Source organism: Erinaceus europaeus, chromosome 8 (assembly GCF_950295315.1).
Source record: "Erinaceus europaeus chromosome 8, mEriEur2.1, whole genome shotgun sequence".
In the NCBI taxonomy this organism is placed as follows: domain Eukaryota; kingdom Metazoa; phylum Chordata; class Mammalia; order Eulipotyphla; family Erinaceidae; genus Erinaceus; species Erinaceus europaeus.
Genome location: NC_080169.1, coordinates 3,320,548 through 3,344,341, shown reverse-complemented (window position 1 = coordinate 3,344,341; position 23,794 = coordinate 3,320,548). Strand labels below are relative to the sequence as shown.

At 42.0% G+C, this 23,794-nt stretch overlaps 1 protein-coding gene across 1 annotated transcript in view; it reads right to left on the bottom strand.

Moving 5' to 3' along the window:
• Positions 1–23,794, bottom strand: part of BMPER (BMP binding endothelial regulator) — a 292,909-nt gene that overhangs the window by 199,467 nt on the left and 69,648 nt on the right. Inside the window, exons 4-5 of the mRNA XM_060195832.1 lie at positions 3,536–3,618; positions 589–679 (exon numbers count right to left, since the gene is read on the bottom strand). Of these exons, the coding sequence (XP_060051815.1) occupies positions 589–679; positions 3,536–3,618 (174 nt within the window). The remainder of the gene's footprint in view (positions 1–588; positions 680–3,535; positions 3,619–23,794) is intronic.

Here is a 23,794-nt window from a genome sequence, read left to right as displayed (position 1 = left end):
ATGCTGGAGGGCTTTGCAATCCTGTTTGTAAAATAAAAGGAAACTTCCCTGCCACTGGAAAGTGCTATTAGTAGGCAACGGGGCCTCTAATAAGACGGTGAGCACAACTTGCACCACACCAAAAACCCGAGACCAGCAAATCTCCACACGAAATTCACTTAGGGCCAGAGCGCTCCGTTTTCAGAAAACATCTGGTCACCTCATTACCAAAGCAAACTCCAGCCAACGTATTGCAATATGAAACAGTAAAAAAAAAAAAAAAAAAAAAAGACATTTCCAAAAGCAAGAGGAAAACCACAGTCTTCCCTTCCAAAATAAGCGTTACCTGTGGCCCTGTGGAGTGGAAAGCAGGCCGCCCACGCCTGCTGCATCCACACGCCAAGACCTACAGCACATTTCATTCATGCTGGGCACACCAGAGAGCCCCACCAGACATTTCTATGCAAAAGGGTTTGCTCTCCAAACACACTAGGTGCGCAGATGTGAGGTCAGGAGAGGGGTCTGGGGGAGATGATGCGTTCTTGAGAGAAGCAGGAAATCTGGACAGTCTGTGCAGGCCTGAAGCCCCCTCCTTCCTGAGAAGGTTACCTGGACATGTGGGACAGCAGGCTCCCAGGTGCTTGGAAGGGTTTTTACAGTGAACAACACAACGCACTTCAGACTCTGTGATGACGCCTTCCTGAAAAACAGAAAGTCACAAGCTACGTCAGCCTGTGTTTCCCATTGAAGAGTTATATGCCTCCCCCTGCCCCCCGGGTGTTTTGTTATCAGTCTACTGTTCCCCTCTGGCATGTGAGGTGGCAGGGATTGAACCTGGGACACGGGACTACTGTACACTACCGATGAATTATCTCCTCGTCAGTTCCAGGGTTAGTGGGTTGGGGAGAGTAACCCAGGGAACAGAAGAATCCGAACACAAGTGTGAAGCAGAAGCAGGGGTGAATGTCAGGGTCAGAGGGACATGAACTGAGGCCACCAGAACCTCACAGCTCAACAAATGGAGTGTTTGACTCCAGTGTCAATTCTATCCTCTTCTCCTTTTCCCAGTTCTTGCTCCCTCCTCCTTGATCCTAATTTCTTTATTTTTTGTTATCATCACTGAGCCTTCACCACTCCCAGTGGATATTTCAAATAGAAAGATAAAGAAAAGGACACCACAGCGCCAAATCGTCCCCCCGTGCAGTGGTGATCAGGCTCAAACCTGGTCACAAAAATGGCGGAACAGGCATGTCGCTGAGTCAGGCATTTTTCAGGCTCTAGTCTCTTTCTCCCTTCTCTACATCTATATATTTTTATAGAGACAGAGAGAAATTCAGAGGGTATGTGGAGGGAGGAGAGGGAGAGAGGAAAGGAGGGAAAGAAGGGGGGAGAGAAGGAGAGAAAGAGAGGGAGAGAGAGAGAGACTTACAGAATGGCTTCACTGCCCCTGAAGCTTTTTCCCTGCATGTGTGGACTTGGAGATTAGAACCCAGATCTTTGTACACTGTACTTACTGTGTGCACTCAGTCAGATGTGCCACTGCCTGGGCCCTTAATCAATTTCTCTGACATCTAGTCAGTTGGTAGCTCAGAGTCTAAGTGTCTACTCACAATAATTTTACGTGTCAATATTTAGTGCTGTCACACTTCAAGTCATGAATTATGCACATGGTCCATAATTAGCCCCAGACTGACATCTGGAAATTTAAATTCTTAGCATACTTCTAGAAATAACTAAGCCAGGTCCTCAATCTTCGCAATTTCACTTCACCAGATATAGAGCCTGACTCTCGAGCACAGACAGAGATTACAACAACTACTTGAAAGCTCGTATTACATATATTATAGTCAGAATGTTCAAATTTTTGAAAATATTTTAATAGGAGAGATGCTACACTCTTTATTTTGTTGATAGTGTTTTAATGTGCTATCCAGTCAACCAAACAGTACCTTCCAAATAATAGTTTCCAATTAATTTAAGTAAAGTTGTCATCCAAAGGCATCAGAAATCAACATCAGTTCATGCAACTAAAGGATATTCAAAAACCTCTGTTTACAGAAAATATACTGTACTCCAAAAGGCACACAGATATGTTATTTAAAAGACCCTGTAATCTTGGTTTTCAAAGAACATAAATTTGTGTGAAGAATATCGAAGAAAAGAATTTTCACTGGTCAAGAAGCAGGGTACGAATGGTTAGTATAAATGTTAGAGGGGCCAGGCAGTGGTGCACCTGGTTGAGCACACATGTTACAGTGCACAAGGACCTGGGTTCAAGCCCCTGGTCCCCACCTGCAGGGGGAAAGCTTCACAAGTGGTGAAGCAGGGCTGCAGGTGTCTCTCTGTCTCTCTCCCTATCTCCCCCTTCCCTCTCCATTTCTGGCTGCCTCTATCCAATAAATAAATAAAGATAATTTAAAAACTTGCATTAAAAAAACAAATTTGAGAGAGACTATGGCTTTTCAGTGTTACTAAAATTCACTGTTCTCATCTCTTTGTTTCAGGAAATTAATTTTAAAATCTAGAGAAAAAATTCAATTTATACTTATTAACTCAGCAACTCGGTCATTTATACTTATCTGTTTATTTTCACAAATAGTTTAGATTTCCTACATAAAGAAGCTAAGCATTAGTTGAATAAATAACTTCTGAAGAAGTGAACATGCCTTTTATGGATATGTAATAACAGTATGGCTGCAGAGAATTCACATGTCTACAAATTAAATGTCAATGCATTTGCGATAAACTCAGAGGTAATTCAGTATTAGAGCAATCTTCCCTTCTCCTTTAAGTGGGAGTGCATGTCCTTGGGCAGTGAGATGGGGCTCTGGTATGATTATTGACCAGCATTTTCTCTACACGGAAGAATTGTTAAATCCTACGAAAAGTGAATGAACATTATTTTCAACCGAGAAAAGGAAAATTAGTTTGAAAATGGATATACCCTATGATCCCTCTGACTTATCCTGCTGTGTCTAAGATCTATACTGATGAGATCCACGTGGAATCAGAATTCAGAAAACATAAAACTACCACAGATTGGTTCCTTAGAAACTGAACTATGGTGGTTGTGAAACTTGTGTCAAACCCACTGAGGTTACGTTGTACTAATTGCTTTGATTTAATGTAGCTTACAGACTGGCTCAAGTTCAAAATCTTTCTAAATCAAAGAAGGCAAACACACATCCTCTAACAATACCACTTTCTGTGACGAGCAATTCATGTTTTGCTCAAAGTCGATTTTACAGGAAGACGTGAATTTTCCCCCAAGGATGTATGCATCTTCCCAGAGTTTTCCAGGAACAGTTTAACAGTGACAAACAATTCTGCTGTGTGTTACTAGATACAGGCCCTACCTAGTATCTACCCTGTATCTATCTCATGAGGATGGAAATCATAATTAAGGACAAGGGTCCACTTTGTCTTTCTTTCTTTTTAGGGTTTTTTTTTCTCCTCATTTTTGTTTCCTGTTTTATTTTTCCTCCTTGGCCTTGTTCAGTCTTGTCTAGAAGGAGCTTCTGAGGTGCTCAGTGGAAATTAAACCGGTTGAATTTACCTGGCACTGACGTAGAACACAGGGTTCTGCAGGACTCTGCCACTTGAAGGAGCTGTTATAGGAGTTCCCTTCATAGGTGCAGCCTAGATCAGAAACACAGAAGCAAGAGAAAAAAAAACAAAACATGAATGAATGTGGGGTTTTGTTTACCCTTGAATAACAAGAAGTTATGTCTTCTAAGCTAGCTGTGTCCTCTAAACCAGGAACCACTGGGCTTGTTGGCTCTTCCTCTCCAAAATACAACTAAGCAGCCTAACTGTCCACTTAACTTTCCCCTAAACTTGTTCTTTAACTACTGAGACCATCTTCACGGACTGTCTTCTATCTGTTTGGTTTTTTTTTTTTTTTATCTTTTTATTTATTATTTGATAGAAACAGAGAGAAAGTGAGAAGGGGGGAGGGAGACAGGAAAAGAGACAGAGAGATACCTGACACCCTGCTTCACCACTCATGAAACTTTCCCCCTGAAGGTGGGGACCAGGGGCTTGAACCCAGGTCTTTGTGCCCTGCAATATACCTCTACTAGGTGCGCCACTGCCTGGCCTCCAGATTGTATTCTAACTAGAAAACCATAGATAGATGAATTCTTTTGGCCAAAATGCATAATATCCAGACTCTACTTAAGCCTAATAAAGGGTAACGAATGCCAGGACTGGAGGGGGGGGGGTTCAGGTGGTTGGGCAGCAGGTTAAGTGCACGTGGCGCCAAGTGCAATGATCTGCATAAGGATCCCAGTTCAAGCCCCCGGCTCCCCACCTGCAGGGGAGTCACTACACAGGTGGTGAAGCAGGTCTGCAGGTGTCTATCTTTCTCTCCTCCTGTCTTCCCCTACCTCTCTCGCTTTCTCTCTATCCTATCCAACAACAAATGACATCAACAATAACAATAATAACCACACCATGGCTACAACAACAAGGGCAACAAAAGGGGAAATAAAATGGCCTCCAGGAGCAGTGGATTCATGGTGCGGACACTGAGCCCCAGCGATAACCCTGGAGGAAAAAAAAAAAAAAAAAGAATACCAGGACTAAAAGTACCCCTACTAAAAAGGTACCTTGCCTAATACTGGATGAACTAGAAATTAATGAAAGTCAAGAGACTTTATAGCCTATCAGGAAATGAAAGCAGAAACTTAAGATATAAGAATTGATTGCAAAAGTATTTCTTTACCTAAGACTGGACAAGCAACTGTTATCAGCAGATAGAGCCTTCCATTTCTTGCCTCCCAGCTCTGTGCTAGAAAGTTTAACTTGAGTTTATGTTTAGAGCAGGAAGTAGAGTAAGAAAATCTGAAAGTAGCAACTTATGGATCCTCATATACTGACTCAATGATCAAAACAGGCACACTCTTTCACCAGCAATCACACCCTATGGAATACGTGTTGTGTTTTCTGAGAAGATGCAATTGTCTTTGCCTCTAGTCAGTGCACGACAAGTCTGAAGGAATCTGCCAAGCAAAGGAGTTTAGCAATCCTGGTCCAGACCGTATGCCCAAAGTGCATGGACACAGCAACACACACTGAGGATACTGTAAAACTCAAAGGAGCTGGTTCTTTGTAAATCACTTACAAGCTCACTTCACATCAGTTATTTTCTTGTCCAAGGTAGAGAGTCTCATCTCCTTCCTTCCTTCCTTCAATTCTTTAAGATTCTGGTATGATAATAACAAAAACAAAAGCCTTAATGCACATGTGTGGAGAGAAGCAAAAGGAACCTTAAAAATGTCAACAGACATTTTCATAAATTGGAACCCTGATCTAAATTCCCCAAGAATTCTGAATGAAAAGAGCTCAGTAATACTCTTCTCTCTGGTTCCGAAAAATCAAATGACTAAAGTACAGAGCTGATTGGAAACATATTAGGGAAATGCTTTCACCATATATTTTTTAATTTCCTTTGCATGAAGTGTTACAGAGATAAAACGTTCAACCACAAGGACCCCCTGGCACACTACAAATACTAATGCCAAACCGAAAATGAATACAGTAAATTTTCAACAATGAAAGCCAATATAAAACAATTTGGATGAGCATAAATCTTACTGAACTAATGCACTTACAATAGACGTGCCATGTGCCTGTCGGATCCACTCACAGACTCATTCAGATAATAAATAACTTGTTCCGAGGGATGGAGGCGGGGAAATTGGAGGACCAAATCCAATTCATGTTAAGTCCAAGTAAATATGAAACGCCTGCCAAGTCTGCCAGTGGAATTTCCAAATATGTTATATATTTTCAGTCTCTAGATTTAAAAAAAGAAAAACTGCAAGAGGGTGGTTTTACTCTGCCAATAGGATAGGCAAAGATCTTGCCCTTTTAGCTCTTAGGGAAGACGTCCACTCAAAACAATTAGGACAAACGCCATGTCAAGGGCTAGGAAGGTAGTTCAGGACTTGCATACCTGAGGCTCCAGAGGCCCAAGATTCAGTTCCCAGGACTTTTCTATAAAAGAGCTGAGTTTTTTTCTCTATCTCACACATAAAAATAGACTATTCAAAAACATTTTAAACAGGCAGAAACTGCAGGCCAGGAGACTGCTTCTGAATGCCATCAGGCAATGTATACAAAGCTTCAGACTGGAATCTTTGGATTATTCCAGTCCATAATGAATAAAAGATACTGACTAGGAAAAGTCATCCATGGCGAAGAGAACCCAATAGTAGTTTCTCCTTCAGACAACAATCAGTTAAAAGCTGTGTCTTTTTTACTGATTTAGTAATCATCTACAAGACCACAGAATAAGAGGGGCACAATTCCACACAGTTCCCACTGCCAGAGTGCTGGTTCCCATCCCTCCATTGGAAACTTTCCTGTTGTTTACATCCAAGAACCTATGTCAGATGTGAGCTGCTTGACTGTGCTTTCGCCTCCATCTACCATACTCAGGGAGGGGACATAGAGCTTACTTCCTCAAATGTGACATGAGTAGAAATGATGGAATAGACTCAAAAACATCTCTGACAGACACTGCTGAAGTGCATATGTTACAATGTGCAAGGACCCAGGTTCAAGCCCCCAGCCTTCAACTGCAGGGAGAAGTTTCGCAAGCAGTGAACCAGTGCTCTCTCTCTCTCTCTCTCCTCTCTCTCCTCTCCTCCTCTCTCCCTCTCCTTCTCTCTCCCTCTCTCTCTGTTGTTCTCTCTCTATCTCCTTCTCTCCCTCTCTCTTTCTTTCTCACTTTCCTCTTCTTCTCAATTTCTCTCTGTCTTAGCAAATAAAGTTTTAAAAACTACATCTTCGATCATCTCTTTAGCAAGCTCAATCCCTTCCTTCCTTTCCTTATTTGCCTTCTCTCATTAGCATCAAGTATGTAAGATGCCATCTATTTGAGTAAACTTCACACATAAGGGATTCTTAAAAACAAGATAAATTTTAACAGTGAAAGAGTACTTCATATTTATTCCTTATCTTTTGTGAGACAAACACCCTTATAATACATTCTATCTGCCACCAGCTTTATACTGAGAGCAGAGAAGACAGATAGTGACTTCCTTCTGTATTCACTAAAACTCCAGAGGATAATACTAAGTACCAGTATTACTTACTGGCTAGGGTAGAAGGTTACACAAAGAAAATCTTCCATCATGCATGGAAGCAGTGCTCCTCAAACTACCTATCGTGAAGTCTAGCTTGGTTTCATTCATCCAGTTCAGTATCAACTAATACCTTCATACAAAAATCAATTATTACGATATAAGTTAAATGTAAAGAACTAAGACAGAATACAAAATATAAGCCCATTTGCTATCATTCTCTGTAATGGACATAGAAATGTTCTGTGAGGTTACAATAGACACTTTTATTGTTTACTTTCTATCTTTGTAGTTATCTCAAAGTAGATTGAGATAAAAATCGTGGATCATTGGGGACCTGCAAAGCACATTTTTGTTCTCATTGCAATAGGAGATGGACAGTAAAATTAAAGAAAGAATGAAAAGAAAAAACCAAGAAAATGCTTCAGCGCTGGATATTTAGAACTAGAAATAAGCTTGCATATGTTACACTTTACTTCCTTCACTTTACAGATAAGAAAAATAATTACGAAAATATTAAAGTGACTTGCTCAAAGTTAGAAGACATTAGGTATGAAGCTAATGCCGGAATTCAGGCCCCTGTGGAAACATACATCCTCACAATTAGACGTCAACTTGTAGTATTATTGGGGAGTGTTTCTGATTAATAATATCCTTTGCATTGAGGGCTTAATGGTACTAGCTTTTTCCAAAATGGAGACCCCCAAATTTCATTTGCTATAGTCTTATCTTTAGATTCCTAATTACTAAATAATTTGTTCTGCTTTATATCTTACTTCTTTTTCAGTCACCAAGTTACAGGTGCTACCATGATGCCAACCTAACTTCCCTAAGCAAACAACCTCACCAATGTGCCCTAGAGCCCCACCTCTCTAGAGCTCTTCCCCACTAGGGAAAGACAGAAACAGGCTGGAGGTATGGATCAACCTGCCAACACCCATATCCAGTGGAGAAGCAATTAGAGAAGTCAGAAATCCCACCTTCTGCTCCCCATAAAGAATTTTGGTCCATACTCTAAAAGGGATGAAGAATAGGAAAGCTTCCAATGGATGCTCTGGGATACAGAACTCTGGTGGTGAGAATTGTGTGGAAGTGTACCCCTCTTGTCCTACAATCTTATAGATCATTATTAAATCAATAAAAATAAAATAAATAAAATTAAATTGAAAAAGAATTACCATTATGAAAGTACTAATAAATGATAGCAGGTGCAGAAACCATATGAAAAAGCTGTAGGCAGAGGAACAGTTAAATGGCTGCTTTTCTTTTCTTTTTCTTTCTTTCTTTTTTTTTTAAAGTTTTATTTTTTTAATTTTTTTATATTCATTTATTTATTCCCTTTCGTTGCCCTTGTTGTTTTATTGTTGTAGTTATTATTGATGTCATCATTGTTGGATAGGACAGAGAGACATGGAGAGAGGAGGGGAAGACAGAGAGGGGGAGAGAAAGACAGACACCTGCAGACCTGCTTCACCGCCTGGGAAGCGACTCCCCTGCAGGTGGGGAGCCGGGGACTCGAACCGGGATCCTTCGGCTGGTCTTTGAGCTTTGCGCCACGTGCGCTTAACACACTGCGCTACCGCCCGACTCCCTCTTTCTTTCTTTTTAAACTAAAGTCCCTATCAGCGCTGGCTGAGAGGAGATTGAACTTGGAGCCTCAGACAAGAGAGTCTGTTTGCATAACCTTTATGCTATCTACCCTGCCCCTTTTCATTTTTCTTGAAGTACTCTTTCTAAATGGAGAGTTAGCAATATTCACTAGTTTCCACCTAGTGGTAAAAAAAAAAGACTGAGATTCTACAAGCTTTAATAAAATCAACCGATTTGAAAGCCAAGCAGTGGCACACTTGGTTAAGCACACGTAAAGAGCAAGGACCTGCTGAAGGATCTGAGTTCAAGACCCTGGCTTTCCACCTACAGGGGGAGGGGACACTTCAGTTCTGTCTTCTTTCTCCTTATGTCCCCCTCCTATATCTCAAGTTCTCTCTTTCCTCTCCAATAAAAAGGGAAAATAGCCGCCAGGAGCAGTGGCTTCATAGTGCCAGCACTGAGCCCCAGCTATAACCCTGGAGGTCAAGATTTAAAAAATAAAAATAAAATAAACCACATTGTAGCAGGAGGACATAATCATTCACTGATGAAAATCACTACAGGGAGTTGGCGGTAGCGCAGTGGGTTAAGCGCACGTGGCTCAAAGCGCAATGACCGGCTTCAGGATCCCGGTTCGAGCCCCTGGCTCCCCACCTGCAGGGGAATCACTTCACAGGCGGTGAAGCAGGTCTGCAGGTGTCTGTCTTTCTCTCCCCCTCTGTCTTCCCCTCCTCTCTCCATTTCTCTCTGTCCTATCTCATAACAATAATAACTACAACGACAATGAAAAACAACAAGGGCAACAAAAGGGAAAATAAATCTTTTTAAAAAAGACTTTTAAAAAATCACTACAATGTATTTAAACCAGAAATTTTCCATGAAGTATGACTTTGTGCTCCTGCTGTCCGTCCCTTACTCAGGGGCATTTGATAATGTTGGGAGACGTATTTGACTGTCATACTCAGAAATGAAAGTGCTTCCCACAAGGTACAGACCATTCCTGGTCTGTCTGGTGAGGAGAAGCCAGGGATAGGTGGAACTCTCTACAACACACAGCGGAAAGCCACTAAATTGGAATATCAGCTGTGCCTACACTGAAAAACTCTGATCGAAACCATCCTGTATCGCCCAAAAGAATGTTTTATATTTAAAGTAATACAAGAACAAGCCTTAACTAGCTGTTCTTTGCTTTTCTGTGTATTTTGGCATTTTTGTTAAACATTTTCAGAATGGGGTAGAATTTCAAAACAGACCTTTAAATACACACACACACTTGTACAGAAGCTTGTCCTAGTCAACTCAGAAAACACGTGGCAACAGAAACACAAATAAATTGGATCCACAATTAAGCGAGAAAACTTATTTTTCCTATTAGCTGTGATCATTTTCAGTGGCCACATCATCCCAAGGGAAAGAAAGTACCACACATTTTCATCATTCTGTTGCTCAAATAGCTGTGAAAAATCATCAGGGCCATAAAAAAGTGCACTGACTTTCTAAGCAGGCTTAGCTCCATGGTCTCATTCTTCTCGTCTTAATCTTTTCATTTATCATGTGTCTCTGGAGTGAGTGGTGCTCACCAAACTCAGCAACAACAGATCCTGAAGAGGAGTGAGGATATGGACAGGATATTCACCAAAGAAGAGAGATCCAGAGAGTCGGGTGGTAGCTCAGCGGGTTAAGCGCACATGGCACGAAGCACAAGGACCAGCATAAGGATCCCGGTTCGAGCCCCCGGCTCCCCACCTGCAGGGGAGTCGCTTCACAGGTGGTGAAGCAGGTCTGCAGGTGTCTGTCTTTCTCTCCCCCTCTCTGTCTTCCCCTCCTCTCTCCATTTCTCTCTGTCTTATCCAACAATGAAGACAACAATAATAATAACTACAACAACAAGACAACTAGGGCAACAAAAGGGAATAAATAAATAAAAGAAGAGAGATCCAAAGGGCCAACAGACATATGAAAACAAATTCATCAAGTTGCTGATTGTCAGAGAAACTGAAATAAAGACAACAACGAGATACCACTTCACCCCTGTGAGAATGTCCTACGTAAGGAAACATAGTAACAGCAAATGCTGGAGAGGTTGCAGGAGCAAAGAAACGGAAAACAACGTCCTGCACTGCTGGCCGGAATGCAAATGGGCCCAGCCCCTGTGGAGAGCAGTCTGGAGAACCCTCAGAAGGCTAGAAGTGGACCTACCCTATGACCCTGCAGCTCCTCTCCTGGGGATAGATCCTAAGGAACCCAGCCCAGTCATCCAAAGAGATCTGTGTACACCTATGTTCATAGCAGCACGATTTGTAATAAATCCAAGTCAGAAGCAACCAGATGAGCGGCTAAGAAAGTCGTGGTGTATACACACAGTGGAATACTCAGAGTGACAAAGTCTGGGGCTGGGCAGTGATGCACCCAGTTAAGTGGACACTCTACCATGCACAGGGACATAGGTTCCAGCCTCTGCAGGGTGGAGGTGGGGGAGAGATCCAAAAGATTCACAAATGGTGAGCCAGTGCTGCAGGTATTTCTCTGTCTCTCTTATCCGGATAGCCTCCTTCCCTCTCAGGTTTTTTCCCCTATCAAATTAAATAAAGGTAAAAAAAGATCTGTAAAAACAAATAACAAAAAGAGTGATGGAGTTACCTTCTTCACCTCCTCGTGGATGGAGCTTGAAGGAATGATGGGAAGTGAGATCAGCCGGAAAGAGAAGGATAGACACAGTTCGATCTCACTCACAGACAGAACTTAAGAAACAGCAATAGAAAGGGGCAGCATAAAGGAAAACAGACTGGCTTCATGTTTTGCTAAAAGCAAAGGACTCTGGGGAAGGAAGGCAGGGAGAAGGGTGGGGGAGTAGGGGCACTCAGGTCCTGGTACACAATGATGGACTGAATTTGGAGCTGAGAGTGTCTGAGATGAGACAGTTTTCTAATGCCCCAACAATTGCAGTCTAAATCATTAACCTCCCAATAAAAAAAGGAAAAAAACAAAAACTTCTTTCTGGCATGCTGAACATGACCTCTACTCCCCTCCTCATCTCCAGACCTACTAATGCTCTCTTCCAGATATTTTCCCATTCCCTCAACTCCAGCCTCAATTAAACTGCTGGCTACTTCTCACCTGCACTCGTAACTGGCTTACTGACTACTTCTGCGGATGAGACAAAGGCTATGCACTGACATGCTCCCACACTGTTACTGGCAAAAACTCTCTGAACAATAATAACTACACCCCCATCCAGAACCAGCCAGGCTTGTATCACTAAGCACAATGAAGGGAACCCTTGAACTTCTCAGTCCCTGCCAAGCTTAGTACCAAGAAACCTACCAACATGGTCTCAAGCCCCTCTTTCCACGCTTCATGAGTCTCATCTTAAGGTGATTTCTTTTTAATTGCTTACTTATTACTGGATAGAGACAGAAAGAAATTGAGAGGAGAGGGTGAGATAAAGAAAGAGACAGAGAAACACCTGCAGCCCTGCTGCACCACTCACGAAGCTTTCTCCCCGCAGGTGGGGACCAGGGGCTTGAACCTGGGTCCCTGTGCACTGTACTGTGAGTGCTTAACCAGGTGCTCCAACGCCTGGCTCCTTTAATTTCTTTGAGCATAGTTTTTTCTTTATTCCAAAATCCAGGCTTCTCTCCCAGAATAATGTATACTCCTTCTTTTTCTTCTTCTTCTTTTTTTTAAGGATCTAGTCTTTTATACTGTATTTAATTTGATAGGACAGAGAGAAATTGAAAGTAAAGTCAGGTAGAGAAGGAGAGACAGAGAGACACCTGCAACACTGCTTTACCGCTTGTGAAGTTTTCTCCCTGCAGGTGGGGTCTGGGGACTGGAACCCGATTCTTGCGCCTGGTAACACGTGCGCTTACCCAGGTGCACCACAGCCCAGCCCCTACTCTTGTCTTGCACAGTGGCATGAAAACTGCCATGTCCCCTCAAGTGAAACCATATTCAGAGAGCTTTCAAGCTGGATCATGCACTTGATACAAGAAAGTAAAGCAGACAGATGTGGTGTTTTTTGGAGAACCTGGTGGGTATCTCCCACCCCTGGATTGGATCAGTAAGACATCACATTGCCCAAACCCAATATGTTTTTCTTGGAATGAAGCACTTTGAGGACCCTGTTTTGATTATAGGAAGCATAATCAAAAGGACAGGCATAAAATCAGCCTAAGCATTCTAGGACTCCTGTCCTTGGAATTCATCTAACACAGGCTTTTACTACGCTTCAGACTCTGTGGGCTAAGAATCCTTCAGGGAATTTTTTTTTTTTTTTTTTTTTTTTTTTGGCTAATGAAAATTTTATAGCCCAATCATGTCCTCAACCCAAAAGAAAGATTCAGACCCATAAAATGTAGTCTTTGAAAAGCGGCATGCGCTCCCTTGTCATGACAATGTTTCCCATACCTTTCTGTCTTGTTGTTGTTTTGTTTTGTTTTTGCCTCCAGGGTTATTGTCGGGGCTCGGTGCCTGCACCACGAATCCACTGCTCCTGGAGACCACTCTTTCCCTTTTTGTTGCCCTTGTTGTTTTATCATTGTTGTGGTTATTATAGTTGTTGTTGTTGCTGCTGTTGTTGGATAAGACAGAGAGAAATGGAGAGAGGAGGGGAAGACAGAGAGGGGGAGAGAAAGACAGACACCTGCAGACCTGCTTCACCGCCTGTGAGGCGACTCCCCTGCAGGTGGGGAGCCGGGGGTCAAACCAGGATCCTTATGCCAGTCCTTGCATTTCGCGCCACATGAGCTTAACCCCCTGCGCTACCGGCCGACTCCCTCTTATTTTTCTTCTAATTAGGTATTGAATGTGCAATTAAAATAATCAACAATGAAAGAAGTGGTAGGTGGTTATTTTACTCAGATTTTGAAGGCTCTATGCATAAACTCCAAATATGCACAACTACCAGGAGGGAACAGATGACTTGCAGGTACAACTCCCCTGCCCAGTATAAAGGAACACTCATTCTCCATGGGACTGTCTCTGAGGTCTGATTTCTTTCTTTTTTTTTTTTTTTTGCATGTACTGGCTACTATGTAAAGTGATTTTACACTGTGACTTACAGAAACAGTCTCAACTTCATAGTACTCTAAGACAGACAATACGTGGCACTGACATTAATAAAAATTGATTCTATGATTCAAATAAATTAAGAGTTTACTCATTAAAACATGCCTTGCAGCTTTCATCAGTCAACCCAATAAAGGAGCAATGTGATGCCTTAAGGGAGAAGAATACTTGAAACTCCTTCTGTTGTCAACATCTCCATCAGCCAGCAATGTCTCTAGTCTACTCTGACTACAAACACGTGAAGACAGGCAAGTGTCCGCGTCTGAAGGGAAGGAGCAGTCAGGAAGGCGTTCCGTCGGGGCAGCCCGCTGTCCGTCAGCCAGTGCCTACGGCTTCTCCTCAGGCAAAGGAGAAAGGACCACACTGAGCCCATAGAAAGCACAAAACGGAGGGGGTGAGGAGAAACGGTCAGCACACAGGGCAGGGAAGCCATAGCAAGTCTTTTCTAATATGGCCACAAAAAGGCCACTGGAGGTCACGAATATTAGGGTCAAAACCACTTTCTTTTTTTTTAAGCATTATGGTCTTTTTTATTTTTTAAATATTTATTTTATTTATTTATTCCCTTTTGTTGCCCTTGTTGTTTTATTGTTGTAGTTATTGATGTTGATGTCGTCAATGTTGGATAGGACAGAGAGAAATGGAGAGAGGAGGGGAAGACAGAGAGGGGGAGAGAAAGACAGACACCTGCAGACCTGCTTCACCGCCTGTGAAGCGATTCCCCTGCAGGTGGGGAGCCGGGGTTCGAACCGGGATCCTTATGCCGGTCCTTGTGCTTTGCACCACCTGCGCTTAACCCGCTGCGCTACCGCCCGACTCCCCAAAACCACTTTCTAATAGCCGCTCAGAGTAGTCAACGTACCCATGCACACAGGCTTGCAGCAAGGGCACATCAGTCTGAGAGGAATCATTTACAAAAACGTAGGACATTGCTCTGATGTGGTGGCCCAAATATGCCTGTAATGAGACAGGGTCTGAGTGAGATGTGATGAAGCTAGATACATCTATTTCTAACATAAATAAATAAATAAATCTAATTTCTAAAGACTAAGTTCCAGAAAATACTTGGAGAGACAAATTGTCCTCCAACTGGAGAAACGGAAATAAGGAAACTGAAGTCATTCCATAACTATTATAGAGTACTAAAAATTTTTCACATGCAATCTAATTTTATTCTTACAAAAAAAAATAGCACTGCGGTGTCATGGAGATAGTTGAGCAGTAGGGCACAGGACTTGCATGAACAGAGACCCAGTACCGTGTAAAACAGAGAGGAGTGGTGTTTTGGTCCCTGTCTCTCTGTGTGTCTCTCTCTGTCTCTCTCCCCCCCTCTCTCTCTTACCCTTCCTCCCTCCCATACACACACATAAACATTTTATGTGCAAATGTGTAAACATGTATAAATTATTTTACTCCTAGTTTTTAAAAATGAGAATAAGAAACTAAGATTCAGAAAGAAATAGCTTAACCTGCTAGAGGGTGAACTTACTCGTGTGCCTGAGGCCCAGAGATAACAGCATCACCTTAAGCTAGAGCTGAGCAGTGCTCTGCTTCTCTGTCTGTCTGGTTCATTAAAAAATAATAATAATAATTGTTTTAAAAAAAAGTCTACGACTGGTGCAGGTGGTGTGCATAAGCAAGGACTTGAGTTCAAGCCCCTGCTCCCCACCGGGGGTTGAAGCTGCATGAGCAGTCAAACAGTGCTTCAGGCATCTTTCTTCCTCACTCTCTGTCTCCACCTTCTTCCATTCATCTCTGTCTCTACCAATAAAAACTAAAAATGAATTAGAAATGTAATAGAGAAAACAAAATCATTTCGTCCAGTTACCAGAACCACACTGTTTATCTTCCCGCAAACCCACGCCCACTATTGTTTGAGTCAGTCCTCTACATAGAAGAAGCATAGAAAGTGGTACCCTGGAGAGGAAAGCTGCTACCCTTGAGGAAGATGACAGGCTGCCACCGAGAGATGCCTTGGCATCCTCGTCCATCCAGGGAGGTCTGAAAACCGGCATTAGAAGGTACAATGCAGGTTCTGTGGCTGAACCATGAGACCTGATCTTGTCGATTTCTGTTTAAACTCGGCTTAAATGTTTACATTTGGCGACCAGCCAATCTACCCCTTAGGACTTTTGGATTTGTGAAGCAAACAATTAGGAATGGATCAAAACGTCACAGTCGAACATAGAAAGTTCTATTCGTGCACGTTCCAAAACAGAAAGATGTGTCATAGTCTGGGGTGTATGTCAACAGCCTTTGAAAAGAAAATGTTTGAAGAAACAAAACAACCAACAATTATATGGGATGAAGTATGGTGATTACAGAAAAAAAATTACAAATGGCACCCTCAAGTCCACCAAAATAAATCAATGACATCAGGGAGAATGTATCTGACAAGTATATGTAGCACATATGAAATGGTCAATTGTGGAATTCATATATTTCCACGCACCATTTTTTATACTTAAAGTACCGTGCATGCAGATAAACCTCTATAAAATGACAAATATGATTCAGATAGCTCACTGTGAAAAAAGTCAGAAATATCCCACTGTCCCTTGTCTTTTACTTTTTGTACCTACATAATTATAAAATTACAAGAAAACACCCTTCACTCTGTCTCCCCAATGTTAACATCTCACATAACTATAGTGTGATGTCAAAATCACCAAATGCAACATTGGTGCAGTCAGCAGAACGTGTCCGGATTCTCCTGGATCCTCGAGCACTCATGTGTGTACATAGTTTAGTTCTATATGGTTCTAGTACATGTGTAGATTCAGTTTGTGTAAACAATCACCAGACAGTAGAGCACTATCGGCGAAAGTTAGTCTATGGCCATTATTAATAATCACACTCATTCTGTATGAAGTCTCCATCCTTAAGCCTTGACAACCACTAATGAGTTCTTTGTGTCTGTAATTTTATTATTCAAAAATATCATATAAATGGAATTATACAGTATTTTGAGATAGACCTTTGCTTTTAATTTTTTATTATCTTTATTTATTGGATAGAGATATCCAGAAATCAAGAGACTGGGGTGAGGGGGACAGAGGGAGAGACACCTGCAGCCCTGCTTCACCACTCACAAAATTTTCCCCTGCAGGCAGGATGGGGGCTCAAACCAGGGTCCTTGTGTATTTTAGCATGTGCACCACCACCTGACACCAGTTCTTTTTTTTTTTTTTTTTCTAAGAACAATTCTTGAGAAATCCATACAAATTGTCCATAGTATTTCCCTGCCATGGCTAATACTACGAAACTCCCCTGGTTTATTTATCTATTTGCCCACTGAAAGACATCTGGATTACAGACACTTCCTTTTTTTCTACTATATTACAGCTGCTAATGAAAGTTGGTGAACAAGATTTGGGGTAAACACGAGTTTTCATTACACTGAGGTAAACGCGCAGGAATATAAACGGCTGGTTTTTAAGAACTGGCCGCACTGATGGCCAGCGACTGGCCATTTGACCCACAGGCAGCAGATGTCCCTCCATCTCCACCTGCGTTTGTGTTCTTGTGCTTTCTTGTTTCTTTTATTTTTTTTCTTGCTTTTTTCTCTCCTTTTGTTGTTTTGTCTTCTGATAGGTGAAAGTGATACTTTACCATGTTTTTTTTTGACTCGAGCTTTCCCAGTGCCTAATGATACGGATTCTCTTTTCCTGTGATTAAGAGTCATCTGTATATGTGATTTAGTGAAATGTCTCTCCAGATCTTTCTGTTTCTAGCTAATATTTTGTTGTTGTTGTTCTCCTCATAAGGTGTTACAAATAGTGAATTTTAAAAATAGGTTGATGATGTCTAATTTACTATTTTTAACCTGTTTAATTTATTTATAAAATGGAAACACTGACAAGATCATAGGATAAGAGGGGTACAACTCCACACAATTCCCACCACCAGAACTCCGTATCCCATCCCCTCCCCTGACAGCTTTCCTATTCTTTATCCCTCTGGGAGCATGGACCCAGGGTCATTGTGGGGTGCAGAAGGTGGAAGGTCTGGCTTCTGTAATTGCTTCCCCACTGAACATGTGTTCACTGATTTTGAAGTAAAATCAAAAATCTTCGGTTAATCCTGGGTCCCAAAGATTTGCTCCCAGATGTCTTTTCTAGATGCTTGACAGTTCCCATTCAATTTAATCTAATTGTTCTAGGACCATATGTTGAAAAGTTTAATCTTCTTTAGTTGCCTTAGTACATTCATCAAACATCAACTGGGCACATTCGAGTGTGTCTTTGCTTGGCTTCTCCATTCATTCTCACTGAACATGTCTTTCCTGTCGCCAAAACCACATTGGTGTTTTTCTGTGTGTTTATAGCCAAAATATGGCTAAGGTCTCCGTTATGGTGGTGCCAGAGACTAAACCTGGGAGCTCTGTTGCTTCAGGCATAAAAGGCTGATGCATCTGGGGGTATGAACTGACCTACCCATGTCCATGTCCAGCAAAGATGCAAATACAGAAGCCAGAACTGCCTCCTTCTACACTCCGTAAAGAATTTTGATCCATACTTCTCGAGGGGGACAAATGTTAGGGGAAGATGATGACAGGGGTCTGAAACCCAATTTCATCAGGATCCAGAGAGAGAAGAGGAAAAAAGGAAAGACATTCAGAAGTAGTAATAGATGTAGCTTTGCCTTAAAATGAAAGAGGAGGCATGACCATAGAGAAAAAAAAAAAAAAAAAAAAAAACTTGAGCTAGATAGATAGACAGACAGAAAGTTACAGGGCTTTTAGGGGTGAATCCTTCAGTTTATGTATGGTTGGGAAGCCTTTGGTTTCTCCTTCATACTTGCATGGTAGTTTGGCTGGGTAGAGTACACATGGTTGATAATTCTTATCTCTTAATAATGGAAAAATGGGATTCCATTCCCTTCCTGCTTCTCAGATTTGTGTTGAGAAATCCAGTGAGATCCCAAAGACACTGCCTCTGTCTGTCAGCTTCTTCCTTTCCCTTGCAGCATGCAGTATTCCTTCTTACTTTTGGAGAGTGTCGCTACTATATGTCTTGGAGCTAGCTGTTTGGGGGGGTCAGTAGTTTTGGTTTCCATTCAGCTTCCTCTACATCTACATTTTAACCACTGTGCAGAAGTGGAAAGTTGTCTACAATAATTTCTTCTAATATGCTCTCCATTCCTCTCTCTTCCTCTTCATCCTCAGGCATCCCAGTAACTTTCAGCTGTCTTCTTCTTCCCCTTCTCCTCCTCCTCCTCCTCCTCCTTCTCCTTCTTCTTCTTCTTCTTCTTTTCTTTCTTCTATGGAGTCTGCTATTTTACAGAAAATTGTGCCATTTTTATTTCTTTTTATAAACCTTTTTTCATCAGCTGCTTTGCACTCTGGGGGTGTGGTGGTTTTATCTTCTCATCCCGCTAGTCTACCCTCAAGTTGACTTATTCTGGATACAAGATCTCTTACGTATAGGCTTTCATGCTATCAAGGGTTCCTTTAACTCCAGGATTTCTTTTCAGAGTTCTCTTTGTGAAAATGTTTAACTCTTTGGTGAAGACATCTCTGAATTCCTTAATGTTTGTTTGTATTTCACAGTTGGAGTCTTGAGTTGCCTTCACAATCAGCTTACTGAAATCAAACACACATATTTTCCAGATCCTTGTGGTGTCAGATGTTTGTGTTTTCTTTCCATATTTCAGTTGGGTGTGGCTTCTGCTGTGCTGGTAGCAGGTGGCACTGTGACTGTATTGTTCAGAAGTGGAGGTGTGGCCAGGGCAAGAAGAGGCTTCCCTGTTATGTAGGTCCCGTTAGAGTAAACGCTTGGTGGGTGATGGGTGTGTCAATATGGCTCTGACTGCTTCCCACAGCTGTTTTCCAAGTTCCCGTGCCAAGACAGGTGGTAAGGATATTGTTGTCCACAGCTCAGAACCCAGCTGTGCCTGCCTTTTCCAGAATATACTCTGGCCTCTGACCACCGTATTCCATGGTATTGGCTGTCCCCATGTTGCTGCCCACCACTCAGTGTCTGTACTTCAAAATGACTCTGTCTGTCTTTCCCCAGTGGTACAGCTGGAGATTCAAGCCTCCTCTGCCCCACGATGCCCTCACTGCCATGTTCCAAGTGCCCGTTTGCATGCACCTGACCCTCAAGCTTTGCAGGCTGTGCTCTGAGGGTCCAGGGGTTCTTTCTTTTAACTGCTCCCCCCCCCCAGGCATGGTATTTCAGTAATTGTTACTCCTTATCCATGCCCCCAGAGCCCCAATGAATGAATCTTAAAGACATTACATCAAGTGACAGAAGTCAGAGATCAGCAGATAAACATGATGGGATTCCATTAATAGTAGGTGACTCTAATAGAAACATTCACAAAGTGGGGATAGATAGCATAATGGTTATGCAAAGAGAGTCTCCTTTCTGAAGCTCTGAAGTCTCCTGTTCAATCCCCAGCACGACCATAAACCAGAGCTGAGCAATGCTCTGGTAATAATAATAATAATAATAATAATAATAATAATAATAATAATAGATATTCACAAAGATAGAAAGTTGAATATTAGTTAATAGCAACTAGTGGGGAAAACAGAAATGGGGGTATTTTTTAATGTGTATGGATTTCATTTTGCAAGGATGAAAAAGCTCTGAGAGTAGATACTGGTAATGATAGCACACCAATGTGAATGCATTCAATGCCACTGAATCGGGGACACTTAGAAGAGACAAAAAAGAACGCAGAAAGTTCTCTCTTGAGAGTTACTCAGTGGGGATTATGCTTCACTTGGTCTAAAATGTGTCCTTACACCTGGGTGATGCATAAGAAATCCTGGCATGCCTACGGCTCATTATGCTCTGAGTACTGGTATTTCCCAGAAGAGAACCTCAATGTATTATAACCCCACACATCATAGAAGAAGAAACCAAGACCCAGGAGGAAATACGTGGGAGTCACCAGAAGTAGGAGCCAGTGAAACAGTTCACCTGCAAGGCGTCTTCTTTCCCACACATGCCACCCAAGCTCAAGTTCCCCAGTCCGTATCTCACACCACAGGGAACACAATGGCACCAAGAAAAGCTTTCTGCTGCAATGATCTCTCTCTCTCTCTCTCTTCCTCTCTCTCTCTCCCTCTCCCCCTCCTTCTCCCTCTCCCTCTCCCTCTCACTCTCCCTCTCTCATGAAAAAAAGTGAAGTAGCAGTGATGAAAAATTAAGAAGCCAAAAGTAGAAGAGTTGGGAATCAAATCCAAGTCTGCAAGTCTAGACTCATTGGATTCATCCTTCAAATGAAGAGAGCTTATGACTATCTCAGAGTCCAGAAGCCACAAAACATATATGTTCCTTGTTGACATTCTTGAAAATTGTACCTTGCCTTTTTTGCATTTACTGTTTTATAGAAACTTTCCTCTAGAGGTTTGAATTTGCTAACTTTGCAGGCATAATCTCATAAGGTGATTATACACTAGTTTTGAGCCTAAAATATCAAAAACCCAAGAATGCTTTCAGGGCTAGGCGGTGGTACACATGGTTGAACTTCTATGTTACAATGTGCAAAGACCTGGGTTCAAACCTCTGGCTCCCACTTGTGGAAGAAAGCTTCACAAGTGGTGAAGCATTACTGCAGGTGTTTCTCTGCACCTCTCTATTTTCCCTTCCCCTCTCACTTTCTTTCAGTGCTATCAAATTAAAATGAATTTTTAAAGAATATTTTTAAATCTCTTCCTTCTGTCTGCACCAGATATAAATTAGAAAATTCCCAGATATTCTCAGGTAATCTCCTGTGTTAAACTCCAGCTAGTCAATGCCCAAGCATGTCTAGAGATAAACATCTTGAGCCCTTTAACCACCAAGCTACTGCAAACCTAATTAGTTGGCTCTGGTGTAAGTAAGTTCATCTGAGTGAAGCAGGCCCACAGGTTCGTGAACATACCAATGTGCTTCCTTCACCATCACATCAGTCCTATTAAGTTTCAGTCTCTAGCAGAAAGTTTAAAAAGGCAAGAACACATCAGGTTTCTAGACAAGGTTCTTCTATAAAAGAGAAGCATCTTTTTCAGGATGGCCATTTCTGCAAACAGGCTTCAGTTTCAGAGTTGCCAAACATAAAGCATCCAACAAAAGAGAACATGGAGAGAAACTAGGAACTTCTGTCTCAAATAAAGTCTTCCTGGAATTTCTGATGACACACCCCCAGTTTTTCACCTGGAAAGCCTTTATGAAATAACTGTCCCTAGCAACCTCAGAAGAGATAAGAATATTTCGATTCCAGGACATTTTGAGATGGTCAGCATCACTGTGATTTCATCTCTGGTGAAATAAAAGACAGGAAGGGGAGATCATCTGCCCTCATAGACCTTTAGTTTGGTGGGAATCACAGAAGAATCAAAATTCTAATCCACAATTTTGCCTCGTGTTAAGAAAGAAATATTCGGGAGTCAGGCGGTAGCGCAGCGGATTGAGCGCACATCGCGCAAAGCGCAAGGGCCAGTGTAAGGATCCCGGTTCGAGCCCCCAGCTCCCCACCTGCAGGGGAGTCGCTTTGCAGGCGGTGAAGCAGGTTTGCAGGTGTCTGTCTTCCCCTCCTCTCTCCACTTCTCTCTGTCCTAGCCAACAACAACGACAGCTATGACGACAATAACAACTACACCAAGCACAATAACAAGGGCAACATAATGGGAAAAATAGCCTCCAGGAGCAGTGGATTCATAGTGCAGGAACCGAGCGAACCCAGGCAATAACCCTGGAGGCAAAAAAAAAAAATTAAATAAAAAAATAAAAAGAGGGAGTCGGGCTGTAGCGCAGCGGGTTAAGCGCAGGTGGCGCAAAGCACAAGGACCGGCATAAGGATCCCAGTTCCAACCCCGGCTCCCCACCTGCAGGGGAGTCGCTTCACAGGCGGTGAAGCAGGTCTGCAGGTGTCTATCTTTCTCTCCTCCTCTCTGTCTTCCCCTCCTCTCTCCATTTCTCTCTGTCCTATCCAACAACAACAATAATAACTACAACAATAAAACAACAAGGGCAACAAAAGGGAATAAATAAATAATAATAAAAAATTTAAAAAAAAAAAAATAAATAAAAATAAAAATAAAAATAAAAATAAAAAGAAAGAAATATTCAACTCTATGGAAAACAGTCATCAAGATAAGGAGCTTATACCCTAAAGTAAATGCTAAAGAAAGGGTAAAAGTTAACTAGATGACATAGTTAGCAGCCCAACCAGAAGGAACAATATATGACAGGTCCCATGACAGGAGGAAAACACAGAACTCTAAACGAAAAACAAAATCAAGTCAAAAGTCTGGATGAACCCAGAACAAGTAGAGAACAGATACATAAGCAGGAGTTTGATGCCACCTACCTAGAAGAAGAGAGAGCATGGTCATGAGCAGGTGTTTGCTGGGACTGCCTGCATGCAGTGAGCTGTAAACAAGCTTCTAGCTTCCAGGGCCATTCTTTCCAGCGGCTTCCACCAGAGCTGGTAAATTCTCAGGAAGGGCCCAAATCTCCCAGTCCTAGACACACCCATCTTACATAATCTTCTGCCCTGCAGTGTGGCTAAATTTTATGAGCACGATAGATAGATGAGATAGATGTCACTCCCATAACTAGGTTATCTGGCATGGCAAAGCTGAAAAAGTATTTCAGGATTAGTTACATTCCCTAATCAGTCTGATGTCACGATATTAAAAGGAACCATTACCCTGTTTTGGATTGACCTAACACATCAGCCTCTAAAAAGGCATTTTATAAATCATACTTCTACTGTCCTTGAAGAAATCATTATTTTTTTTTAATTTCTTTATTGGGGAATTCATGTTTTACGTTCGATAGTAAATACAATAGTTTGTACATGCATAACATCCCCCAGTTTCCCATATAACAATACAACCCCCACTAGGTCCTCTGTCATCCTTCTTGGACCCGTGTTCTCCCCACTCACCCACCCCAGAGTCTTTTACTCTGGTGCAATACACCAATTCCATTTCAGGTTCTACTTGTGTTTTCTCTTCTGATCTTGTTTGTCAACTTCTGTCTGAGAGTGAGATCATCCCATATTCAACCTTCTCTTTCTGACTTATTCATGAAGAAATCATTCTATAGCTGCAGGGAACTAAA